General features: G+C 36.3%; 1 protein-coding gene across 1 annotated transcript in view; it reads left to right on the forward strand.

Moving 5' to 3' along the window:
• The first annotated feature begins 1598 nt into the window (after window positions 1-1598).
• LOC140330138 (uncharacterized) overlaps window positions 1599-27415 on the forward strand; it is a 37892-nt gene continuing 12075 nt past the window's right edge. The window contains exons 1-6 of the mRNA XM_072410456.1: window positions 1599-1734; window positions 15982-16106; window positions 17785-17871; window positions 21517-22047; window positions 25297-25410; window positions 26188-26379. Coding sequence (XP_072266557.1) covers window positions 16086-16106; window positions 17785-17871; window positions 21517-22047; window positions 25297-25410; window positions 26188-26379 — 945 coding nt within the window. The 5' untranslated portion in view covers window positions 1599-1734; window positions 15982-16085. The remainder of the gene's footprint in view (window positions 1735-15981; window positions 16107-17784; window positions 17872-21516; window positions 22048-25296; window positions 25411-26187; window positions 26380-27415) is intronic.

Here is a 27415-nt window from a genome sequence, read left to right on the forward strand (position 1 = left end):
TGTGTTAAAAAGGTTGTGAAACACTGAAAAAACAAGAAAATAAGGAACATAAGGGTACCAATAACAAATGTAGAATATCTCATCTCCAGCACCAACACTTTTCCAGGGCTTTTTCCTACTTACACTTGTTACTTACTGACCTGGAACATTTATGCACCCTGTACACAAACAAAGGAAAAACGAGGAACAGCCTCAGATCCAAAAACAACTCTGCATTGACAGACATCATATTTCTGTCTTGCAAAGTTTATATTAATCTGTATAGTACTGTCATGCTATAAACTGAGCTATGAGATAAGTTGAAGTCTAGGTCATTTTGACTTGAAGGGCATCAGTATATTCTTCAGTAATTGTATCTTTCTGGAATAAATACTATGACTTTTATTACTTTATTGCTACTTGTCACATCTCACAATCCCTGTCTCCTAATTGTTTTACAACATTATTTTTGTCCTTGAATGGAGACTTCAACTGGTTGTTTTTACACATATGGTGATAGACAGGATAGATAACAAAGAAGGAAAAAAGTGAAAACTAGTATAATATCAAATGTTTATTATACACAAAGCTTCAGCTAAATGAACATCACTTAGTTAGTATTAACATCTACTTTAATGTTGCATTCCCCTCTGTTAAAGTGTACCTAAACTCAGAATTTTTATTTTTTTATTTTTTTTGTGTGTATTATTGCGCACCCTTTTTGCAACTACCCTGGTGCAAAGAGGATGGAGCACCACCCTATTAATTATTGATCACCTAGGCGAAGAATGATGGGAGCGCAGAGCCTCGTGGGATACCTACGTCACACATCCTAGGAGGCTCTTGGCTGCTCCTTCTGCGCATGCCCGAGCATCTCTCAAGGAGCCCTTTCATCAATAGAAAATAAATTGCTATTCTGGCGAATTCGCAGTGAGATTGGCAAGTTTTTTCCCAATCTACGTCACCCAATCTTGCGCCTGCGCAGTGCGAGATCGGGGATGCAGGAAGAAGACCGCAGAAGAAGAGAGAAGAAGATGTCGGCGTCTGGCGCCGGGCCGAAGACAGATACCAGGACAACGCGGGACCCGATGGAGGAAACCTCCCGACAGATAGATTAGAAGAGTGTGATTGTTTTTGTTTTGGGTTTACTTCGGCTTTAACTGATAGCATTTTAAAATTGATTACACCATAACCAGCTGCTCTGTTAATTTATCCTAAGCATCACATTTTGCTCATGTGTGTATAAGCTTTTATTAAAATCACCATTTTATATCTATATTTTAATGTAACCATAAATATCCATATTTTAAATGACGGGACTGTTTTAAATATAACAGACATAAAAATCTCACTCTGAACTGGTTAACTCCATGTAATATAGTCTGCTAAGCTCTCAGGTTTGGCAGTTCCATAAACCTGTGAGTGGGAGAGAGGCTAGGAGAGGGGAAGCGTGTGGTAAAAGTGCAATGTTGCTGGAAGATGAAACTGCCAAATAAAAAAAAATTCCCTTCACCCTCCTCTTTCCCCAGCCCACCCTCTGACGCCTTCCCCCCCTGTCTTTCCCCCAAACCACCTCTCATTAACATGAACAGAAATCCCAAGCAAAGAGAAGTGACTGGGAGCCAGTAGAGGAATGCACACTGAGCTGATCCTGTCACACTTCCAGTTTTTTCCCAGGTGCTGAACTTTGTGGCAGAACAAAATGGATTCCGTTCTGCTCTCAGTGTATAGGACCAAACACATTTCTTCCATGAGGTGAGTCAACATCATATACTGAAATGCATGTTTAATATTGTTAGAGGAGGAATAATCCACACAGGGTAAAAAAGTAACACAAAACTCTATCAATTTGATTATTTTTATATATGAGTGCCACAATAATGATATCAGTATTTGTATATATATATAAATATATATATATATATATATATGTACGCTGTATTTGTCAATATAATTAATTAATAATCAGTAATTACCAGGGGAAACCGATGAGACTAAGATAATAAATTGGGACGAAAAGGTTATATCTTTGTTGGAGGACATTGTTTTTTTTATTGCCCCATTAACATTGTTGAGGCACAGTGTTGCAGTGCATTTTAAAAATGGTGACATACTGCATCTCCAGTTTTTTTATAAGGTGCTATTATAGAATATCTGTAATTTAGTTATACTTACCTAATACATTTTAGTGAGAATGGACTGCCTTTCAATGAATGAATGGGAACCTTATCAACTATTTTATAGATTACACATGTGCAGAACCTCTTGTGTTGTTTTTCCTTTACATAGCGCCAATCTGCCCTGTAAGTTGCAGATTTCATGGTAAATTCTGCTTCTCACTGCTTATTATTCTGTATGAACTAATGGAATACACTGCAATCAGTATTCACAGTAATCCTGTCCTGTTTAGGATTTGACAAGGCACTATTTTTGTTTTGTTTTTTTTGCTCAAGTTAATTGGCTTTTCCCAAATTGACCTTTGAGACTATTTTAATGCCCGTTGACCATAGTAGGGACTTTAGATTGTGAGCCCCTTCGAGGGCAGCTAGTAATATGACTTTGGACTTTGTAAAGCGCTGCAAAATATGTCAGCGCTATATAAATACTGGCCAATAATAATATATACTAACATTCAGGAATAAAAATTCAGGAAAGTTCCATACATAGGAAAAATTGTCATGACACCTTCTGTGATAACTTCCTTGATGGCAAATACTACTTACTGGTCATGGTGGGCATAGGACAACCTGCAAAATCAAAAGATTGTCCTGCAAAAACAGGGATAGCCGGCAGCTACAAAATTGGAATGTGCTGGGAAACCAGTGAACTGGGGTTACGCAGGACAAATAGGGTAAAGATATGTGGTCTAAAAAAATCTGTCCTCTAAATGAAAATTACAAAATGTAATTGATTGCAATTTATGAAAAGAAACTGTATCTGCCCCATGTTTAAATAGTGCATCCTTCTTGTTATTATCATTTTTGTCCACATTGTGCATAAAAACTATCACTAAAGCTTATCCAAACTAGCAGAAATGCATTAACATTTCTCCCTTTTTAGAAACTTTTCTATGTACATACCACTGAGTGAATGCCACACAGCTAAATACTCATTGACTGTTCAGGGAAGTAGATCTGGTGCATTGTTAATCTCCTTGGGTTTGGGCAAACAAGACAATTTATCTTGGTCACTTCTGGAATTTAACATTTGTGTTAAGTGAATCAGACTAATTCCTTTCAGCTATCATTGCTCAGTGTTACTATCATCCAAAAGACTTTTACCCAAAATAAAATTAGGTTTTGTGTGAGTTTGTAATTGAAACAATTATACTTTAACTAAAACAAAAGAAACATACTTAGTTGCTTCAGATTGCAAATATTCCTATGTCGTTCCCACATACCATCATCAGTTTTCAAATACAAGTACAAATAGAAGTGCTTTGCATTAATGCATAACAATTCATTATACACCTTGAAGTCATACAATAAAGTGGAATCAATCCACTACAGTTCAGATCTCATCCATCAGCCTTGACTATCTTGAAGAACAAATATACAAGGATTGTGAGTACCCACACCTCTATCACAAAGCTGGCCATCCTGTAAATTTGGGAACTAAACCCTAACAATAAAAAGTGGAATCAGGCATGTCTTTCTTTGCAGAAGGTTTCTTCTGTAGTAAAATAACCTGCCTGATCACAATTTTGTTAATACTCTCACTTATCACTGTTTCGCTGTGTGCACCCCCATTTATACCTGGTTTTCTCCTGGGTTCCCGAGCTTTGGCCATTTTGATTGGCCAGGTGCGAATGAAGTAAGTCCTGCGCATGCATTCATTTAGGGGTATGCCGGGATACCTAGCATATGCCACCATCATACACTTTAAAAATACGGTAGATAATGAACAGCCAAGTAAGTGTGTATTATTGCAGAAGGGACTATCCCTTGCCTGTCCCTGCAATAAAATTCATGCCTGCCTACAAATTTCTACTGTGTTATAGGAAGGGTTAGGTTTGAGTGTTAGAGGATAACCTAGTGTAAGGATTACAGGGAGGGTTACATAGCATGTTCTTGAGAGAGATCCAGCCAAGAATAATATTAGGTTTTCAGGGATGGTTAGTGTGAGTTTACCATAATCGAAGCACGAGGATTGGCATTATTAAAAGATAATATTGCGGGTTTATCCAGTCTATAAAAAAATCATACAACTTGTACATTTCAGTTTCCTACATTCCTACATATTATGTTGTTCCTTATGAATTAAACAGATCTCCAAACAAGCATTCAAGGAATGAGGGAATCCCCAATTGGCAAACCTCAAATGTCCCGGATCTGATTATCACTAGTTGCACCCTTTCTGAAATTATTTCAATTGCTGTTAACAAAAGCATATTCTCCAAGTTTGTGTAGGAATGCCGACTGCTGGCTCCTCCATAAGACTGATGCGTCTGCGTGCTATAATAATATACCACCGCTGCCTTAATCCATTAGAATTTTGATTTATGAATTTATGTGTGATACATACTTAGCCACAATCACGAAACAACCGTCTTCGGCTGACTGCAGCTGTGTGGCCAAAACAATGCTTAAACTGAGTTTCTTAAACCATTCTGTCTGCCTTCTCCTGCCCTGATAAGTAAGAAAAACACAGGTTAAATTAAAATTGTTCCAGATGTAGAGAGACGTGTGTTATTGTATCAGTCATATTGTTTAGATTATTTCAGTTTTCCATAGTAGCCATATGGAAAGTTTAGTTATAAAAATAGAAATCTGTCCAATCGCTGATTGAAATTCACATCTGTCTTGTTTTTTTTAAATGTGATACACGTTGCCTCGCTTTTCAGTGTGACGTTATAATTGCAGTTGTAGGAAGAGGCGCGGGGACCTTCCTTTCTTTTTTACATCACAGATCTCCAAGATCTATCGGGCCACAGTAGATGTTGGTTTACATTCCCACCCTCTCTTTTAAAAGCTAATGACTTGAGTTTCTAGAGTAATGTTGTTTCCACCACACAGGAAGAAATCCAACAAAAGGAGTACAAAAGAGAATTCATTCATTGTCATCTTTGAAGAAGGGAAAAATCTTAAGTACAGAACTTTCTTTGAAGTCATCTTGCATATGTATACTGTTGTAATTACTGCAAAATGTACCTGATTGCAATGCAATGTTTCTAAAGATATTTAAAAAGATGCACAAGAAACTGCGGGTTATAAGTGACCCTTTAAATAAAAGACATTCCTTTTGGGAAAGCGCAATACATATTTACAACTAAGAACCCCCTAGGTTCCTGCTTTGTTCCTAATAGTCAGCAACATGATGAGGTTTATTTACTTAAAAATATAGGCTGTTAACTTAGTAAATAGAATTATCCCCTTCCAAAGGACCTTTTTTTCCTTAACTTATTAAGATGAAGGTATGCTGACTTCAACTATTTATTCCAATACAAGCAAAAAATCCTTATTTGTTAGAGTTCCTTGGACTTGATTGAGTATTTTTATGCAAAGTGAATTTTACCACATTCAGTAAGCTAAGTGAAAGATTCCTTGTAAAGTGATAATGCACCTTGATAAGTGAACAGCTTACAATCCTTGTGTAAATCAATATGCTGGTGACTGTGTAGTCCTGCTGCCCAAGGACATGGTTTACATTGGCAATTATGAAAGCCAGTCCTGTGATTGTCTTGGTTTTATAAGGTTGCGTGAACTTTTATTGTTTAGCAAGTGATCCAAGCTAGCATTTGTGTTAATTATTTTAAATATGTTAAGCTTTTTATTGGAAACTACAGTTTTCCAATATGTGCACAAAAGTCAAGAGACCTGTGTAACCTATATCTCAATCCAAGAGTGAGTCTATTACTATGCAGCTGGTCCTGGCTATGACAGCCTCTTCTCTTTTTGTAAGGCCTTTATCATACATACTGGAACCTTGCTGGTGGAATTAATTATTATTTTTTTTGGGTAAGCCAATTAACCCAACTGCCTGTTTTTGGAATATGAGAGAAAAACCCACTCAAACACATGGAGAACCTGCAAACCATGCAGATAGTGTCCTGGCCAAGATTTGAACCTGGGACCTAGCACCGCAAAGGCCAGAATGTTAACTACTGAACCACTGAATTTGCATCAATTTAACCACTGGAGGATTTTTTAGGCACTGGTGTTCAGCAATCATGTCAGACCATTTCAGTTCTTCCTATAGGTGTTCAGTAACATGTCATGATGGTGCACTACACACATTACAATTTGGCAGACTGATAGCTAGCAACTGATATGGTGTGCCTAAAATTGCCCATTATTGTATTTTTTTTCTGAGTTTCAGATGTTTTGTTATGCAGAAATTTATTAGATAAGAAACATTTGTTTAATTTTGTTCACAAAGGACAAGTGCATTTATTCCTGTGTATAATATGAATCTGGGAAATACAACTATAGTAAAACAAGTTATACATAACTATGGTAGAGTTTGAAGAGCCTTTATAAAATATACACATACACTTATATTTAATAAGAATGTGTTTTGACATAGAGTAATATGGTATTGTACATGTAAAGTAGGATCGTTTCTGTAAAGCAACTGCCTTATAGCTGTCTTTCTTTAAGCAGGGTTCCTCCTGTGGTTCACTTTAACAGTGAGCAGACTGATCTCCTACACACACAAAACACCAACACCAATTTTCCCAATGTAGGGGTATCACTGTCTGTATTAGTCTGTCATTTGCTATCCCTATTTAATGTACAGCGCTGCGTAATATGTTGGCGCTATATAAATCCTGTTTATTAATAATAATAATAATAATAATAATAATAGGGGGACCACATTTTTATTGTCTACTTTTGTTTCTTTTTTATTTCCTTTTTCAATTTCAAGATTATTGCTAAAAAACATTATTGTACTCATCAAGCTTAAAATAGTTATCCTATATTGTTGAATATATTGAGTATGCCAAAACATAATAATGATTCACAAGCTGCAGGGATAGTCATTTTTAGTAGGGGATTCTCTTAGACCTGAAAATGAAAGGTTGATGAAAGCTGACCTATAGTGTACTTCTTACACAATGCTGGTTGTTATTTCAGCTACTGTTTTCTGTACATATAGCTCTATTTGCAGAATCACTACCAGCTACTGTGTCAGCTGATGTGTTGCATGGAATGTTTATTGCCTAATGTTGCTAAGCACAGTGAAAGGGCTTTATAAGGAAGGGGCTATTCACATAATTTCTTTTGTGAAAACACCAAAGCAAGGCTCAGCATGATCCCTCTCAAGTTTTATGGTATATGTTTTTTTGCCTTGTTTTGCAATTGTTGCTTTTTAAGTGGATCATGGCGATTTATCACCTACTTGTAGACAAATGCCACAAAACATTTTTTAAAAGGGGTAAGTTTTAGAATCCTATAAGCTTGACAGAAGAATAATGTGCTCTATAAGAGTTTTAACCAGGAGAATGAAGAAATATATGGCCTTGGAGTGCAGTGTTTCCTCTATTAAGGAATCCTAGCTGTGCCTTTATACTTTCAATAAAACTAATATATGTAAAATAAATAATTACAACTCCATGTAGGCCTTGGTAATTTAATTTAGGAAAAGATTCCCAGTTCTAATACAAAAAAAGTTTAAAAAAACATAATTCTGGCATGATCATGAATCTTACCATGGGAAATGCCATATAGCCATCATTGAAATACATGCATGTAGACAGGACAAGATTTCAAAGAGATTGTAGGGGATCAGTGCTGAGATGGAACAACTAATGAGGATATTGGGTTTATTGGGTTTACATGTATCTTAACTTCTTTTGGACCCCAATAAACATTTTTAAGTGCAGGTTAACCATTTCTCTTTTTATTAGGATTTTTTAGAAACATTACAAAGGCAAATTGTCAAGAAGACCCTTACTAATCAGAGTTTACATTATAGTTATAGGTTTTTTTCCAGGGCCCAATAATGTGCTGCAATAACATGTACCATAAAGAGAGTGTTACTGCAATGCATATATGTGAACTGGCTTTTAAGGTATATTAAGATCATAAATATGTAAAGATTTCAACACATTTGTTCAATAATATTTGGAAATAGCATGTAGCACGATGTAGCTGTAAATATCAGCGTATTTCCACTAGAGATACAGAAAACTAACTGCTGTTATGTAGGGTTATAGAAATACCCTTGAACTTTAAGGTCAGTTAGTGGTACAGAGTAGAACATGGTTTGGGGTACATGCTTTAATAATTGGGCCTATCGCCATATTTTTAATTATATAAAAGGGTAAATAACCCTTTCATATATTGTTTTAATTTTTCAGGGAGGACCCCTCCATGAAACCTGCAGCCTCCTGGGATACATATGCCACATAACCAGGAGGCTGCGGGCATGTGTAAAAGGGTAAAAGGGACTGTTATTGTGGAATGTAAGAAAAAGTTCCCACGCATACGCAGTTTTGTGTCACCTGATCTTGAGCCTGCGCAGTGCAAGATCTGGTGACATAAGAAGAACCCAGATGTTGTCGCACCCGCTGTCCATTGCGGAAAGAAGAAGACGGCACAGCGGGGGACCTACTGGACTTGGATTGCAGAGGAATCATGGGCTTTATACCTTTTTTTTTTTTTTTTTTACTGAAAGTTCTGCGTAAAGGGCTCCATTGTGTAAATTACTGTGAACCTTTGTGACTGATTGCTAATTTTTCATGTGGATAGTTAACCACAAGATACATTTATTGGCACGGAGGGATTAATTTACTGAAGGAGTTTAGGCTGCTTACTTTCAGCATGGTGAATAATGATTCTGCCAGAATAATTCACATAGCTTAGTGAATGCGGTACCAGTTATTACATAGTTACATAGTTAGTTAGGTTGAAGAAAGACAAAAGTCCATCAAGTTCAACCACCACTGCAGTTCAATTTGCCCAACATATGCAAGGAACCCTACAACAACATCATTTCATTGCTTGCATAGGATAGGATGGCTGAAATCAACAGAACCATGGCCCTGCATTACTAAAGCTCTCCAAGGCTGGAGAGAATACACTTTCTTCAGTGAAGCTGGGAGATCCAGAAAACCTGGAATGGATTTCTTAAAATCATTTGCTATTTGCTAGCAAATGTTTTTAATCTTGGACCAGATCCATTCCAGGTTTGCTGGATCACCCAGCTTCACTGATGAAAGTGTATTCTCTCCAGCCTTGGAGAGCTTTAATAAATTGAGGCCTATATCTCATTCGATGAGATACGGCAATTACCACCTGCACAGTGATAAATTCATTGTGCTAAATTCTTTAGTAAATCAACCCCTATGTGGTTTATAAATTTCTGAAGGCTATGTGAAATGCACAATCTGATTATTGCCTTCTATTCACCTTACTTTATAAATTGCCCACACAAACTCAGAGAAAACTATCTTAGACAATTTCATACATAAGGCTCATTTATTTTTTCATCTAGATTTGTATATTCACTAAAAAGGGAAATGTGTAATTACTAAACACAATAGTAGCCTATATCAGGGTTGTGCAAGTACCAGGAAGTATCAGGAAGATGTTTCTGACTCAGTGACAAGCATGAAAATAGCCTCTGATTTACCACCTAACAATATAAGCTGAACAGGGTTTGATGTTTGCCATGGTAACTTCAGAGGAAGATGACTTAATAATAATAAAATGTAACGCTAGAAATACACTACAGGCAGAAAAGCTGTGCAAGATCTGGAAACTAACCTGATTAGCAAATGAAAGTGAAGATTACTTGTAGCCATTTAGTTTAAAGCCGGACTCCAGTCGTTGGTAATATAGTGGTGGGGGACCAGTTTGGAAAGACTTTCACCCTATTTCCCATCCCACAAACAAAAAGCATAAATACTGAGACAGGAAGGCACAAAACACATTTTAGGAGTTTTTTCTTCCTCCCCAATTCTACTAAACAATTCCCCAACAGAGACATAAATTGCAATAAAATATTGACAAATGCTGTAGCATTTCCCTGTTCTATCCAAAATAAAATAAAAGGCTTCAGATGAAGTTCTTTGAGTAAATATAGTTCCCTACACATTCCTCCAACCTATTCACACAAACCCCCAAACAACCATATTTAATCCACCTGTATCTGGTATCATACAAATTTCTGTAGCATTTCATAGGGAAGTGAAGTCCGGTAATCAAGTACCCTGCAGTCTAGACAATGCTTTTTGTTTCTGCCATTCATCATGAGATCATTATTTTATTGTTGTCATAATAAAGCCTGAAATTATAACACTACTAGACTTCAATGGGAAAGGTCTGCATCACAGGCAGTCATGAATACCTAAAGAATAACCCTCACACTATGCAGTGAGAAAATACTCAAAATCATGGATTTAAATAAGTAATGGGCCATTAGGTATATTTTTTTTATTATTAAACCTAACTATTAGAGGGGGTGGGGATTAAAGGGTATTTGATTGGAAGGGGCTCCTAGAGATCAGTTTAAATATTTTGGACTCCTAAAATATTTTTCTGGTGTACAAGAGTATTTATTACCAATTAATAAGTTGTGCTGGTGGATTGCTGCTGGTTTTTGTACCAAACCTCGGTAATATTATATTTTATAAACTAATCATGACTAATAGAACAGGTATTCAGAGATTCCTACACATATTTTACAAGCAAAAGGTACCAAGAGGCACTGAGGGTTGAATCTAGCCTGTAGCTTTGTACATCTCAGTCGGTGTAATCTATGACTAACTGACATGTTCTATGATTGGGTCTTCTTCCTAAACTCGGTTATATTCAGCTTCCATTGTTTCTTTTCACCATTTCAAATAACATTTTCATAGCATGGTGGCAACTGGGCACCTCTCCACATTAGAAACAGCTAAACTAAAGGGATTTACCAGATTATCTTAATATTGCCGGACAGTGGAGTGTTAGTTTGTGCCCTATACCTATGCTGGAATAGCATTTAGTTTTCATTTTGAATAAAACATTTCTCTAATTTTAAAAGTGTTTTAGTATCTCAAAGAAAAAATTTGCCCTAGACCTTTTATCTTGATGTCATACAGGCACAGCTAGGGCTTTTTTTGCCCTTCACTTTAATTTAAAAGCTTCTTCCTATATAGAAAAATAAAAACACTTATATGCTGAATTTGCAGACTGAGAGAAATAGAACGGGAAATTGGACCCTAGAATGAAAAACAAAAACCACCAAAAGTTACTTGTCTTTCTTTTTTCAGTTTATTATTTCAACTGTTGATATATTTGAGATACATTAAGTAGAATTCCAAATCAAACACAACACTGCAGTTTGACTCTGAAGGAAATGAGTGCTGTCAACTTTGTGTTATAAAAGTACATGTTCTGCAATGTGTGGGTATGCAATTTTTCACTCATCTACTGTAAGTAAGTCTGTGGTCTCCAGTCTGTTCCAGCTCATGCCTTTCTACCCATTATTTGCTACAGCATTAAAATAAATATAGAACAGGCACGTCAGCAATCTAATGTTGTGGTTACAAATTCTGAAGGTCATTGTTTCATTACATTTGCCATAGCCATCTTTTAAAGAACATTGAAATCCATGACTATTAAAATACCTGAAATGACTAGGTACAAGATCAGAAGTTACTAGCAGGTGAAGATGTAGTTTGCACTTGTACTTGTAGTTTGTACTTGTATTTTCAACCTATATTCATTTAATGCTTAAGACTTGTAAATGGTGGCATCTGCTACAAATATATTCATTCAGCAAGAGGTTTTTTGTACTGCAACTGCAACTGCAAATAAAAATAAAGGGCTTGCTTACCAGGTTCAACACGGCTCCCCAGTGACCAGTACCACCCGCAGAAAATGTCTTGTCTAAGATGGGGAACCCATTAGTCGGATAGAGGTAAAAGGTCCAGCAAAATCCAGCCTTTAAAAGAGCTAGTACTGATCCAGCAAGCAAATTTTTGCAGTGTGTGTGCAGGGGCTGACATTCCGTCATCATCTGCATGTGGAAGAACCTGGAGTAGTACCAATTGCATGGCCCTCTCAGACCTAAAGCAACATAATTAACCACAAATAAGGGAATCCAACACTATTTTATGTGCAATGGCATGGCTCAACATGCTTCTTGGAAACGCCAAACTTACTAGGAACTTGTTTGGTTCCCTGCATGTTTGTGCTTATTTGAAAGGTTAAACCTCTTTTAATATTATGCAAAGGTATTGGTCGCTTCGGAAGTTAATTCCTTAATGAGTGTTGTAACTTTAAAAATCATCATACTGAGATTTGACAGTAAAGTTTAAATGTGCATAACATTACAAGTGCTGTTTAATAAAGTGAATGCTTTGTCAATTTATTGTTTCTAAATGTGGAAAAAAACATATTTATTGATTTGAAAAACCCAATTATAGCAAGTAGAAACAAGAAATATACCTATTTAGAGGGATGCTGTGAATATGCCTTATCCACTAAATTAAACTGATGTTTCTTTGATAGCTTACCTTAAAAGGTTGATATATAACACATGTAAAATAAGAGAATAATCTGATCTATTTTATATAGTATAATATTATATAATATATAATAATATTAGGACAGATTAAAATACATATGTTTTATTAGGATAACGTAAATCTTTTATGACTTTTCACATTTGTCTTCAATAATACATAAAACATTCATTTTGCAATTAGATAATACTTTTTTTGAAACAATGACTATGCAATTTTACTTAAATTGAATTCAGTTTAACTAATTTAAAGCCATTGCTGCAGAATTAGCTTAGCATTTTAAGCCTTGATTACAGTCAGACTGCCTAGTCTGTCTCCTGACTTTTTGATCAATCTATAAAAATACAAACCTGTGAATTATTCCTGCCTCATATCCAGCTGCCAAACCCACACGCAAAGCCCTGCATATCTGCAAAACCACAACAGATATTATGAATTTGTGATTTTGATATGTTTGGCTGTCCTATCCTACTTGTGACTTGGACATCAATTACAGAACTGCCAGTATGAATGAATGCTATTTCCGTCTTTCAGTCTGCACAAATGAAGAATGGACAATAACATGCCTAACAGTTTCAAGTGTATGTCAAGTCAAAAATGTTTGCACAGAGTATGGAAAAATTTAAACTTTTGTTGGATTTCAACTATTATGTGGGGCTATGTTAGATTTACCCCCACTTCCTGTCCTGCTGACAATCTTTTCACCAGATAGGAGGCAAGACAAAATCTGCAACTAGATCATGGACAAAATATATATTTTACAGGGTTTGTAGACTTCCCTACTCCATCAATACCATTTATATTATTTATATTATATTACGTTTATACTACTTACCATTTTTATTATTTCTGTCTGTGTTGTTGTTGGAGAGGGGAAAACGTTGTAACAAAGCCCTGCATAGCAGAAAAGCCTGAAAGGGGGTTGAACCCTTCCCCACTCTATATAAACTAAGTAATATTTGGCCCAACATATACAGTACTTCAATAACATGATGATTTGCGATTTGCACCTTATTATTTTAGAAAAAGGTCCTGATTCCATATATTGAAATTGATTAGATTGCAATACAGCATATGTTTTACAGAAGGACATTACTGATCCAGCGGGTCTTTCCCTTCTAAGACTTTAAAAATTAGGTGAACTATTTAATACTTGACATACAAATCAAATTCTGGTAAATACTGGGTAACTTTTGCTGTACTTTAGCAACTTTTTTATTTAAATTTTAAAATGAAGATGTGGCAAACAATTCAAATTTTATCCATTGTTACTGACAGTCCAGTCTCCAGTTTTATAAAGCGTCAGATAAGCCAAACCCACAAGATACAGGACCATTGGTGAAATGTTGAAGAGTTCAATATCTCAAGCTGAAATATATGTAGACAATGTGACACTTTAATGTTTAAATACTTGGGGGTTCTTCTTCTGCATCAGTCCATGTGTAAGTGAATTTGTGCTTTGCCCATGCAGGTTAAAGAAACAGGAGGAAAGATGAGTCCTGCAGGAGTTTTTATACCCTTCCTTTTATCCTCTGTTGTCCTGTTCTTTAGGTGCAAAGAAGCCAAGCATAAGCTCAGGTCTATTCACAATAGGACATTGGGGACTATGGGCCTTATTTATTGCACAAGCTGGGTGATCAGCAAACCTGGAATAGATTTTCCATAAATCATTGGCTATTTATTAGCAAATGTTTTCAATCCTGGACCAGATCCATTCCAGGTTTGCTGGATCATCCAGCTTTACTGATGAAAGTGTATCCTCCCCAGACTTGGGGAGCTTTAAGAAATCAGATCCTATCTCTCTCCCCCCATATGAGGGCACTGCTTCCTGCGCAAAGAATGATCATGCAACAGTGCTGTTACATAGAAGTTAGTTACTTACTCCCCTATACCTGGAAGTGCCAAGTACGCTGCTTTCAGGTAGTAAATGGATCAGAGTGAAAGAAGAGGTGATGTCGCAGCATTAAAGTGAAACTGTAAATTTGCCTTGCAAAACGCACATTATCCCAACAATCAAAACTGCTCTGAGTTTATGTGTATTATATTACATTTATATTGTTATAAAAGCCCTCTGTTGAATATTTACAAAAGGTTTACAGGTCAATATCAGAATCTACCCAATCACTAATATAAATTATGTACACCTGAAAAAATGTGCAGATGTTCATAGTCTTCTATGCAGCAACTAAACCTAAAGCATGTGTGTAATACACCCTGTGGACATATGGCAAAGTAGTATACTTACAATTTTCCAGGAATGAATAAGGTAAACCCAGAATTGTGAATTTTATGAATATAGTTGATAACAAACATATGGTTTAAAATCCCTCGTTCTGTAAGATTGAGCTTGTGTGCCTGAACTCCAGAAAAAAGTGACATGAAAAGTTGTTCTTTTCCAGAAAATAAAGAGATGTGGTTTGTATGTAGCTATTACAACCTCAAAAAGTGTGTACTTTACAGGGTGTGATAACTATCAATGGCCCAACTTATCAGCCTAACAAGATATTAAGTTTCATGAGCTGTAGTGCTTGCTGAATGATGCCTGTAGATGTTTGAAGTCTGGAACAGAAACCACTAGATTTGCTTACAAAAAATAGTTGGACTCATTTAACTATTTCTCTTACTTTTTTCCATATCTTTTTCTTTAAAATTTTCTTTGTAAACCATACCTTATCACATATATTGCTGTCTGGTTGATACAAAGATTCTAGTCATGTACGTGATTATTTTTATGTTGTTGCTAAGGCACACGTCAGATGATTCTCGTCCAATAATCTTCTCAGGGCTTATATCAGACGAAAATCTAGTGTGTACAGCGTTTGTTGTTTGTTGTTCATGGATCCGTCCTTGCAGATCCACAAACGATGAACGATCATAATGAAAGTGAATGGGGAGAGAGCACAGCAGGGTGCCACTCATTCGTTTTCCCCCCTCCCCTTTCCATAGAGCAGTCTTTTGTCGTTGGAAAGGATTTTGAAAGATCCTTTCCAATGACAATTATTGAACATGTGTACACAGCGTAAGTATGTATTTACTACTAGCTAGTTAACTACTTTTATGTTTTTGAAACATATTATTTGCCAATCTTCTGTGCAGAACATAATCTTTAAAAGCATCAAAACAAACAGTATATTAAAGCTATATACTTTAATAAATACATAAATACCAATTAGTTAAAAGGTTCATAGTTACATGGTAAATAGTAACAACTAGATGACCATAAATTGGCAAATAATATTTTTCAGAGAAGCCTTAATTGTAAATTAAGTCCACAGAAGTTGTGTTCCATTTATGCTTTGTAGAACAGGTATGCTTCTTCAGGGAATTCTAAGTGGTCTGGACATAAAGGCACATTAAAAATGTAACTTATTGAGGTTATATATGAATAAAAATATTTATAGAAGCAGAAACAAAATTGACTTACAGCACCAATACAAAGGACAATAACAGTGCACTGGTATTTACCAAAGGGAATTGTTTATAACATATAATCATGGAAACTGTGAAATGTATAGATTTCTCTAATGATCATGTGTCTTCTCTAGAGCAAACATTGCAAATCTGAGTGTCAACTGAAGTAAAGTATGGATTATATTTGAATGACTTCACAACACAGAATATAACTGACAACGGCAAGAGAGTGAGCTTGATGCAAGACATTACTGAACAGGTACGACATAATATTTGAAAATAAGAATATATATTTATATACTGTATAACTGCTTAAAGCCGTGTTTCACCGTTGAACATGTGGGAACCCTTGAAATAACTTTCAGGTTTTCAGGGAGTCCTTGCTATAATTATTATATCCATAGATCACAGTACATTAGAAACACTGGTTTGAAGTGTATCTAATGGTAAAACTTTTTTTTATTTTGGATACAGTGGAGAAGGGTTAGCTCCTCCTCTAAATTTTTGAGATCCTGCTAGAGAGATTCACTTCTTTATTTGTAATTAAAGTAAGAGGAAATCCTACACTTTAAAATGAATGGGTTAAAATGAAGATAATCCAACAGAGACAAATGTTTTGGTGACAGAGGACACAGACTTGAAAAAAGTTTAACTATTCTCATATATAAAACTGAAAAAAAAATGCTTTTACACTTTAAATATATGTACAGGTGGTTACATACTAGATAGGGAATCTAGGTTTGTTCATATGTTGAATTTGAACAGGTACATTATTTTAATAAATCCAATAAGGACAGATGTATGTCTTACCATATTATTAGGCAGCATAGTGTCAGTAACTGTAAAAAATTCCCACTGTGAGTTAATCACAAACAAAGCAAAAAAAATCTTTATGGAGCCTAGACATCCATTAACTTCTGGAGCAAGCTGTGCTTTGATATGCAAAAAGAAACAATTGCAGAAATTGTCTTAGTCATTAAAGAGTTACAAAAGGCTGCAGAACAGCTAACCCCCTAAGATCACCCACAACCTCAGCTGTGTTTAGCAAAAGATTTCTTCTGTAAGTAATACAAACCGCCCCCTCCCCTCCATCAGGCCTCTGTCCTGCACACAGCGAGCAGGGAAGCCCATTCGTATCTAGCAGGCGTCTGTATGTTGGATGTCCTTAACCAAGGGACTACCCCTATTCACATATTCCATTCCATTCATATAATTCATAGGATTCCATTTATATAATTCAACATCAAAGCCAATCTCATCCTGGGACCTTTATGCTAATGAAATGAAATTCATGAAATGTAGTTAACAGAGAGGGTACCACCATGAGACTCCCCTAAATCACTGTATCTACAAGTGAAAATAGAAAAATAGCAGTTTCTTTTAAAGCCAATAACTTGGATGTGATGAACTTACAGTGCAGAGTAATTCGTCATATACAGCAAAAGATATAAAGTAACCTGGGAGCAAAACACACATGGATACATGGCTTTATGCCAGTTTTGATCTTTTGTGTGCTTTTATCTTTTGCTTTGAAGTTGGCCTGTGTAGCAGCTAACACTTTCCTTGGATCCACTCTTTTGTCACCATAAGTAAATTAACATACCTTGCAATTATATTTATGGGTGAACACTTCTCTTCCTGCCATCTGACAGCCCTGGTGCTTGCTGAGCAGCTTCTTAGGCACCAGCACCTGGTAGCTGGGAAAGAGCCCTTGGCCCCATGTAAGCTGTAGTTGGGATAGTCTGGGAGATAACAGGAAGGAAAGGAGCTTGCTAAAGATTAGTAAATGGTAATTACTGTTCATGTTATGGGGGCTGGCTGCAAAGCTCAGGTTTACATGATTTAATGATTTTGAATGCGTGGTTGAAAAGTTGCCTTGTTTTTTTGCACAACTGGGTATTGTTTATATATTCTAGCTATGTAACCTTTCTTTTAAGAGAGTAGGTGGGTTCCCCTCCCAGAAGAATCACAGGCGAAAAGGGAGTGGGTCTTCTGATGAAAATATAACTGCAAGGAAAATTAAGGTAAATTCATTTTCATGAAATATAAAGTAGTTTAAATGTAATGACAGAATACCTTGTAAAAACAGATGTATATGAATATAATTACTTATCTGCTGACTACCAGATTTAGGGATTCGATGGGACTACCACAATTTGCCAAAGAATGGCACAATATTAGTAAACTGCGCTCTATTTGGACAGAGACAACTTTTTTCTAATTTTAGTTCTGTACATTATCACAATTCATTTTAAATGAAACAACTCAGATGCAGTTGAACTGCAGACTTTCAGCTTTAATTCAGTGGGTTGAACAAAAAGATTGCATAAAAATCTGAGGAAATAAAGCATTTTTTAAACACAATCACTTCATTTCAGGGGCTCAAAAATAGTTGGACAAATAAAAAAAGCTGAAAATAAAATGTTCATTTCTAATACTTGGTTGAAAACCCTTTGCTGACGATGACAGCCTGTAGTCTTGAACTCATGGACATCACCAGATGCTGGGTATTCTTCCTTTTTAACGCTCTGCCAGGCCTTTACTGCAGCGGCTTTCAGTTGCTGTTTGCTTGTGGGCCATTCTGTCCGAAGTTTAGTCTTCAACAAGTGAAATGCATGCTCAATAATTGGGTTCAGATCAGGTGACTGACTTGGCTATTCAAGAACATTCCACTTCTTTGCTTTAATAAACTCCTGGGTTGCTTTGGCTGTATGTTTTGGGTCATTGTCCATCTGTATGATGAAACGTCTCCCAATCCATGTGACTGCATTTAGCTGGATTTGAGCAGACAGTATGTCTCTGAACACCTCAGAATTCATTTGGCCGCTTCTGTCCTGTGTCACATCATGGATAAACACTAGTGTCCCAGTGTCACTGACAGCCATGCACGCCCAAGCCATCACACTGCCTCCGCCATGTTTTACAGATGATGTGCTATGCTTTGGATCATGAGCTGTTCCACGCCTTCTCCATACTTTTTTCTTGCCATCATTTTGGTAAAGGTTGATCTTGGTTTCATCTGTCCAAAGAATGTTTTTCCAGAACTGTGCTGGCTTTTTTAGATGTTTAGCAAAGTCTAATCTAGCCTTTCTATTCTTGAGGCTTATGAGTGGCTTGCACCTTGCAGTGCACCCTCTGTATTTACTTTCATGCAGTCTTCTCTTTATGGTAGACTTGGATATCGATACGCCTACCTCCTGGAGAGTGTTATTGACTTGGTTGGCTGTTGTGAAGGGGTTTTTCTTCTCCATTGAAATGATTCTGTGATCATCCACCATTGTTGTCTACTGTGGACGCCCAGGTCTTTTGGCGTTGCTGAGTTCACCAATGCTTTGCTTCTTTATCATGATGTACCAAACTGTAGATTTTGTCACTCCTAATATTGTAGCAATTTCCCGGATGGGTTTTTTCTGTTTTTGCATCTTAAGGATGGCTTTTTTCACCTGCATGGAGAGCCTGTGACCGCATGTTGTCTGTTCACAGCAAAGTCTTCCACGTACAAGCACACCCCCATTAATTCCCCATAACACATCCTGTATTACATAGAAGTGATTATTAAAGGGAATGAAATAGCAGGCTGCTAATTCTGGGTTGTCTGTTTAGATAACCCCATGTGCTTGTGTATATCTATAAAACATATAAAACAATAATATTATTGATGCCAAACCATTATATGTTTCTCTTTATCAATACTAATAATATATGTAACACAAGACTGAATAAAAATATTAAATGTATAAAAACATACACACATTGTTTTCTATGTATAACCTGTTTGACTTTATGGACATGTTTTTTCTTGTAAAACCAAAAACCTTGAAAGTGGAAATAAATGTTCTGAATTGTCAGGGTATTAATTTTCTGATGTGTGTACAAACTGTCAGAACTGATTCACATCAGATCTTGTCCTTCTTGTACAGCATGTGATACTTGGTAATATAAGATCAGATTGAAAGTACTGGTTATTTTAACAGAATATAAATTATCTAATAGACTGAAAGGGAAATTAAAGTGGAGAAAATATATTAGGAAAGTGCAAATGTGCTGTTGTCAAACATACAGTATATTGTCAAGACTACTAGCTGTTTGATAGTCATTATAAATGGTAATATATATTGAGCAAAAAAATTTGTTGCACTGTATTAGCATATATACCACTGAATTATGCAGAGCTATACAATACCAATAATGTCTACACATGCGGCCTGACTTTAAAGCTCTCCAAGATTGTGGAAGATAGACTATCATGGGAGAAACTGGGTGACCCAAACCTGGAATGGATCTGGTCTAGGATTGAAAATATTGACAATACAAAATGATTTTTATTAAGTCCATTTCAGGTTTACTGGGTCACCCAGGTTCTCTTAAGATATTCTATCTTTTCCAGTCTTTGAGAGCTTTAATAAATCAGCCCCATGGTATTAGACTACATACACACGTCAGATGATTCTCGTACGATTATCGCTTCAGGACTGGTATTGGATGAGAATCTGACCTTTGTACAGCACTCGTCCAATGTCGTTCACGGATCTGTCGCAGCAGATCCATGAACGGCGAACGACTGCAATACAAGTGAAGGGGAGAGAGTGCAGCGGGGTGCTGTTTGCTCGTTCTCCCCTCACCATAGAGCAGAACTGCACTGTACTACAAGTTCAAGATCCTTTCCAACAACAAAAGTCTAACGCGTGTACGCAACCTAAGTGTTCTTAAAGATCTGGTTATCATATAGATAGTTGACAATGCCTGCATAGCTCCCTCCCTAGTTTTACTTCCGAATTCAGGGAAGAGAAGCCACTCTCATGTAGACTGTGTATGCAGTACAGACGAAAATAGAAAATGTTGAAGGGGACAATGTCACCATCTTTGTCTCTGTGAAATCTTAACTATAGTACTTGTCAATAAGTATCTGGCTACACCTAGCCCTGGCCACCACTGTCTAGATTAGTAGCACTGCCTTTGTTGCCCTCCAAAACCTTCCATCTGTGAGCTGCAGTGTCTGGGAAGGGAAACGTGTGCGAAATAAGTAAAGGAACATTTAGTTTACTCGGGGAAGATAAGTGAATTCTTTTTTTATTTTTGAGTGCTGTGCATCATATACTAACTGCATTTGGTACTACTCAGACCAGTGTTTCCCAATATTTTAACTATTGGGGAACTCTTGAAATAACTTTCAGGTCTTCAGGGAACCCTTGCGATAATTTCTATATCCCCAGGTTACAGTGTATTAGTGTGGTAATCAGTAGAAGAATGCTACTTGCATATCTGGCCAGTGGAAAGAATGCTACTCTTACAGCCCAAAAGATCATTGATGTCACTTAAACTGACCTGTGAGGCATGAATTGCTTATTGCTGGAGAAAACCCTAGCAACCTCTGGAGGAACCCAAGGATTCCACAGAACCCTGGTTATGAAACACTGACCTAAACTGTCATATCATATTAGCATATATGCCAGTGTATTATGTGTTTAGTTATATTTTAACCTTTTTGTTGCAAAGAATGTATATTTATTGTTTTATGTAATTACATTTTCACTAAGATTTATTATTTTTGCTGTTGATTTCGCTGTAAGAAAAACTATACATATATAATACCATATATAGTAAATCTTTGTGTGCATGTGTATATAAATATTCATTGTTTTTATAAAGATATTACATTGTTTTTACAGCTTCAAACATCTTTCCCTCCAATTCACCTCAGTCTTATCTCCAACTCAAAACCACTAGATAAAAAACTCAAGGACTATGCATCAAATTCTGATCTTTCCAAAGAAGCTCGAGGGGAAAAAATCAATTTGCCACAAGTGGAAAAAGCATCAACCCCAAAACCTACTAAGCCATTCCCCGACAAATCCAAATATCATAAGGATTTTGGATGCAGCATTAGTAATTTAGCAAATACACCTACATTTTTATTTGAAGGCCCAAAAGACTCCAGAGTGGAGAAGCAAATTTGGCTGGACGTTTCTTCGCCCAAAACAACCTTAGACCGTTTGTCTCCCGACACACTCAAGGCTGCAGAATGTCAATCATGTAGAAATGAAAAGAGAATGAAAACGGAATATGACAAGATCCTTATACAGTCCAGGAGAGAAAAAGAGGCCTTGCAGCTGAGGATCACTGAATTAGAGGCTAAACTTAAAAAGCAAGATGATGTTAAGAAAACCAAGGAAGATTGTGAAGAGAGAAACGTCAATGTGGTGAGTGGGATTGATATCAAACTTCTTGTCCTTTACTAAGAAAAGAAATAAAATCCTATTATTATCATTATTAATAAACAGTATTTAGAGTTATTTTAAAGCCATTATTTATCCTTTTTAAAATTTTCTTTAGTCACTGGCAAGGTACCAATAGATTGGCGCAAGGCCAATGTGGTTCCTATCTTCAAAAAGGGAGCAAAGTCATTACCAGGTAATTACAGACCCGTCAGTTTAACGTCCATAGTTGGAATGGTCCTAGAGAGTTTGATAAAGAACCACATAGAGGAGTTTCTGCTAGAAAATAATATTATAAGTTATAGTCAGCATGGCTTCAAGAAAGACAGAAGTTGTCAAACAAATTTACTCTCTTTTTATGAGGAAGTAAGTAAACAGGTAGACAGTTGAATAGCAGTTGATATAGTGTACTTGGACTTTGCTAAAGAATTTGACAGTGTACCCCTCAGATGGTTAATATGCAAGTTGGAGTCAATAGGTTTAGAAAAGTCAATCTGTAAATGGATAGAGAACTGGCTTAAAGATCACACCCAGAGAGTTATAATCAATGATTCATACTCTGAATGGTCTAAGGTTATTAGTAGTGTACCCCAGGGTTCAGTGTTGGGACCTTTACTGTTTAACATCTTTATAAATGATATAGAGTTTGGGATTAAAAGTACCATTTCTGTGTTTGCAGATGACACCAAACTATGTAATGGAAATCCATATAGGATGTCTATAATCTATATATATAAAGCAGACCTGGATGTACTGTTTGATTGGGCAGCCAAGTGGCAAATGACATTGATAATAGATACATGTAAAATTATGCACTTGGGAGCTAACAACATGCATGCTTCATACTGTCTAGGGGGAATACATTTGGGGGAGTCAGAAATGGAAAAGTATCTGGGGGTTCTGGTGGATCATAGACTTAATAACAGCATGTAATGCCAAACTGCAATATCTAAAGCTAGTAAAGTACTTTCTTGTAAGAAAAGAGGAATAGACTGCAGAGATGGAGAAATAATCCTGCCCCTGTACAAAGCATTGGTCAGACCACATCTGGAATATACAGTCCAGTTTTGGGCACCAGTTCACAAAAAGGACATTGTGGAATTGGAGAGAGTGCAGAGAAGGGCAACTAATCAAAAAAAGGAATGGAGGAGCTCAGCTATGAGAGATTAGCTGAACTAAATTTATTCTCCCTTGAGAAGAGACGTTTAAGAGTGGGTATGATCACCCTGTATAAATATATAAACGGTCCATATAGAGAGAACTCTCTTCACAATTATTCACTTTGAGATCATTACAAAGAACAAGAGGGCACTCTTTGCGTCTGGAGGAAAAGAAGTTTAAGCTCCGGATAAGGAAGAGATTCTTCACTGTAAGGTCTGTGAAAATGTGGAATTGGCTCCCTCAGGAAGTAGTTCCAGCAACTACTATAGATTGCTTTAGGAAAAAGCTGGATGTATTTCTAGAAGCAAAAAATATAACTGAGTAATAAGGCTTTAAAAAAAAGATAACAGAGTGTTAATCCAGGGAATATCCGATTGCCTCATGGAATCAGGAAGGAATTTTTTTTCCCCCCGTTGAAGCAAATTGTACCAGGGGTTTTATTTGTCTTCCTCTAGACCAACTATGTCCATAGAGTTTTATATGTGGGATATGTTTATTTCCTAGTGGTTGAACTTGATGGACTTTTGTCTTTTGGCTTTTTTTCAACCTAACCTACTATGTAGCTATATATATAGTGCCAACATATTACACAACGCTGTCCAATAAATAGGGGGTTTTGGTTGCCTTCATATATATACCAGTGATCCCACAAACCATAGTTGTAACTATGGGGCTAAATATTTATGGATCCCCCCCCCCCCCCCCACTGACCTCTCTCTCTAGCACCTGGTAGTGTCAACACATACAACAATACATGCATTGATCTCATTGTTATAGAGGAGCAGCAGTGCAGGGAATTAATATTTAGTGTTAATTCTCCAGCTAAGTATGCTGCCCTCCGGAGCTTACCAGACTTTTTTAACATTAATATTTCCTTTAGGGTAAAAAAAATATACCAATAATGATAATATTTTAATAAATATACCATTTTATATCAATACATAATTGGTATTTCTTGTGCACACAATGACTGTATTATCATAATACAGGCTTTGCTAAAATGTGTTTGTTTTTTGCAGGACTACAAACCTCAGTTTCTCTTACCAGTTTTAAGCTTTAACACGAACCTGAGATTTATTAATCGCCTTAGGAAGAATGTGTTAGGTGACAGGGTTGACCAAAAACTTTTAGGTGTTCAGGAAACAATGGAACGCTTGGACTTCTGACATCACTATCTACAAAATTCTAACATTAGCTGACCTAGGTTGGTAACTTCACTTGTTATCAACCTTTGCAGCCTTTGTAGCTTTTACAACTGTTAATACAGTACAATATACACACTAGTTTTCTGAGTTTAATAAAACCTTCCTAGTGGGACCTTTCTTCGTCCGCAAAGCCCAACACTCAAATACTATGAACATAACTAAACTTCAGGCCCAAGTGCTTTGATATAAAAGTTTTATTCTGTAAACTTGCAAATGAGACATTTGCAAATGCCAAAACTTCTTTTAGTAAATATGTATACTATACACAGGCACGTATGTTTCAACATGATGCCTTTCCTAAAAGAAAGTACTAACACACTGTTTATACATATTCTATACAACAGTCACATAGCTGGACCAGGACTATGATAGGAAATGTATTTAAATCTAGGAAAAATACTGAAGTTTTGTACTAGATCCAATATTTATGGTATAGTATTATATTATTACACATATTAACATTGAAAACTGCTTCTTGTATATGAAGAGCTACCAACACTATGAAACTGACCAAACCCGAACCTGTGGAAGGAGATGAGATGGTTGCATGTTAGAGTTATGGTCTTGTGACGCTTTTTCAGCAAGCTTTGTAATATTCTGCTATTATAGGATTTACCCACAAGATATCACCGGAAGAGGCCAAAACGGTAGACACCAATTGTATATTCTATCCACTAAATCCAAAGCCCTGGACACTGGCCTTGGCTGTATAGCAATCTACAGACCTGTTTAAATTTCTTTTTAACAATGGTCTCACACACACTTATATATTTACATATATATAGTTAGTGTAGAGAGTAAAGAAAGAACAAGGATAACGACCTGTATGTCCTTATAAATTTTTTGGTTTTGCACTTTCTTCCCGTAGGAGCATCCTAGTGAAGACCGTCTCTTCATATGTTTTAAAAATACTAATAAGAGTTATGACTGGGAAGAATATAGTAAACTGGAAAAGAGTAATAAACACAAGCAGGACCAAATTGTGAGTAGCTTGCAAATGGAATTGTATTCTTACCTGACTCATTAGATTGTAGATCTAAAATGCTTGCCCATCCTAATACCTGTGCCCTTGATGACTTCACTGAATTGTGGCTTTACAAAATAACTGCCCTGTACCCACAGTGTTCTGTACATATGGTAAATAAATGTCTTAAATAGGATGCGTCACAATACTCCAAATATTCTTCAGTGTTCCCAAACTTCTAAAACATGTGGATTTAAGGACATTGTTTCCATCTTTTTAACCGCATATGGGTGTAGGACTTGCATATCCAAACCTTACCCTTCTGCCTAATGCTGTATTTGCTAGCATAGATTCTGTGAGAACAGCATTGTTTGTAGACATCATTCTGTTGTCTTCTGAATGCCAACAGTAGCAAAAGTTAACTAAAGATACTAGAGGTAAGTGCAGATTTTGGCCAAAACCCCATGCCTCTTGCCTTCCATACCTACACATGGAATGTATAGCTTACATTTTCCACTGGAAAAAGTGAAAATCTGCCCATACCTGTGGTCTCCACAACCTGCAAAACAGAACCAAATTGCACACTATTATCTAAAGAACAGCCACTAAGGTAGTTAGCGTCCAACTGCCGACTGGAACAATATTCTAAATGGCCTGCAGTTATTTTAAAAAATATCATAAAAATAAACTTTTCCCTAAAGCAGTCTGCAAAAAACCCCAATATCTGTTTTTTTTTTAAATAGAAGACTATAATGTATATGTGTTTGTCTTTACTGTTTGTGTTTGCTGCAATAGGACATCTTGTTAGCAGAAATTGAAGAACTGAATCATCAGCTCAGTGCCATACGAAATGGTGAAAAAGATCAGGAGCAGTTGTTCAAAAGCAAGCAAAGCAAATTGTTGTCTGACATGGAAGACTTGAAGTCACAGCTTGAGAGGGTGAAAGAGCGGGAAAAGCTGAAGGTCTCCTGTTTGGAGAAAGAAAAGGTACAATGCACACAAAACCATTTAAACATTTTTTTTTTAATTCTACAATACCATTTACTATATTGTGACCTGAATAGTGCTAACACAGACATTGCTTTAAATAAATGGTAAAACATACAGTCAGAACTGTATATATAAAATCTTCATAGCTTTACAAAGCATGATTTGTAATAACACTGATTATCTAAATGTAACATATCGATGTACATTATCAGCCATATTAAGGGAGATAAAAGAAAACTAAAAGGAAAGTAAATCAGCCACCACATCTAACCATTAAATACAATATAATAGGCTGTTGCTTTGGTTTAAAATATGTGTTACTGCAGAAGTGAGCTATCTTTTAAACAAATAACAAATTTACCTCCTGGACTTCCACTGCCAATATAGAGTGTTTGAATATTACAGTGCAGTGAATGCTGATATCTAGAAATGCTGGTTTTCTGGTTGTTTCTGATTTATTTACTTTTAAATACTGGAATGCAGCTGACATGAAATTATTCTGACATGCTGATATATGACAAATACTACCATTCAAATAGTCTGATTAGACTATTTGAACTTCTGATCTTCATACCTGTTCTGAGTCTATGACAATGGAATTACCAAGGTCACTGAAACACAACAACATCAACTAGTAGGAGTTTGGGAGAGGAGACGAAACCAATGAAAATCTTCATACTACCTTCCCACAGGATTTCCTAATTCTCTGCGTTATAAAGTTTTGAACTGTGTATACCCAACCATAGGAAATCACCTATCCAAAATGGTTAATGCTTGGTAAATTCCTCTTGTAGTGAGCCAACTTTTGTCATGCGGAGGTCTTGCTTATACTTGCTGTATGTATGCTGTATATATGCTGTATGATCAAATTTGAGAGATGTTTTATCTACAGACAGTGCACAGTAACTTCCCAATATGGGTTATTATGTGGTATCAAGGTTGTATATGTATCTTATCACTGTCATGGCCCATGTGTTATCTTTGCTTTTCATTCAAATACATACACAACAGAAAGCTATTTCTTTTAACTCTA

The sequence above is a fragment of the Pyxicephalus adspersus genome, chromosome 4 (genome assembly GCF_032062135.1).
Source record: "Pyxicephalus adspersus chromosome 4, UCB_Pads_2.0, whole genome shotgun sequence".
In the NCBI taxonomy this organism is placed as follows: Eukaryota; Metazoa; Chordata; class Amphibia; order Anura; family Pyxicephalidae; genus Pyxicephalus; species Pyxicephalus adspersus.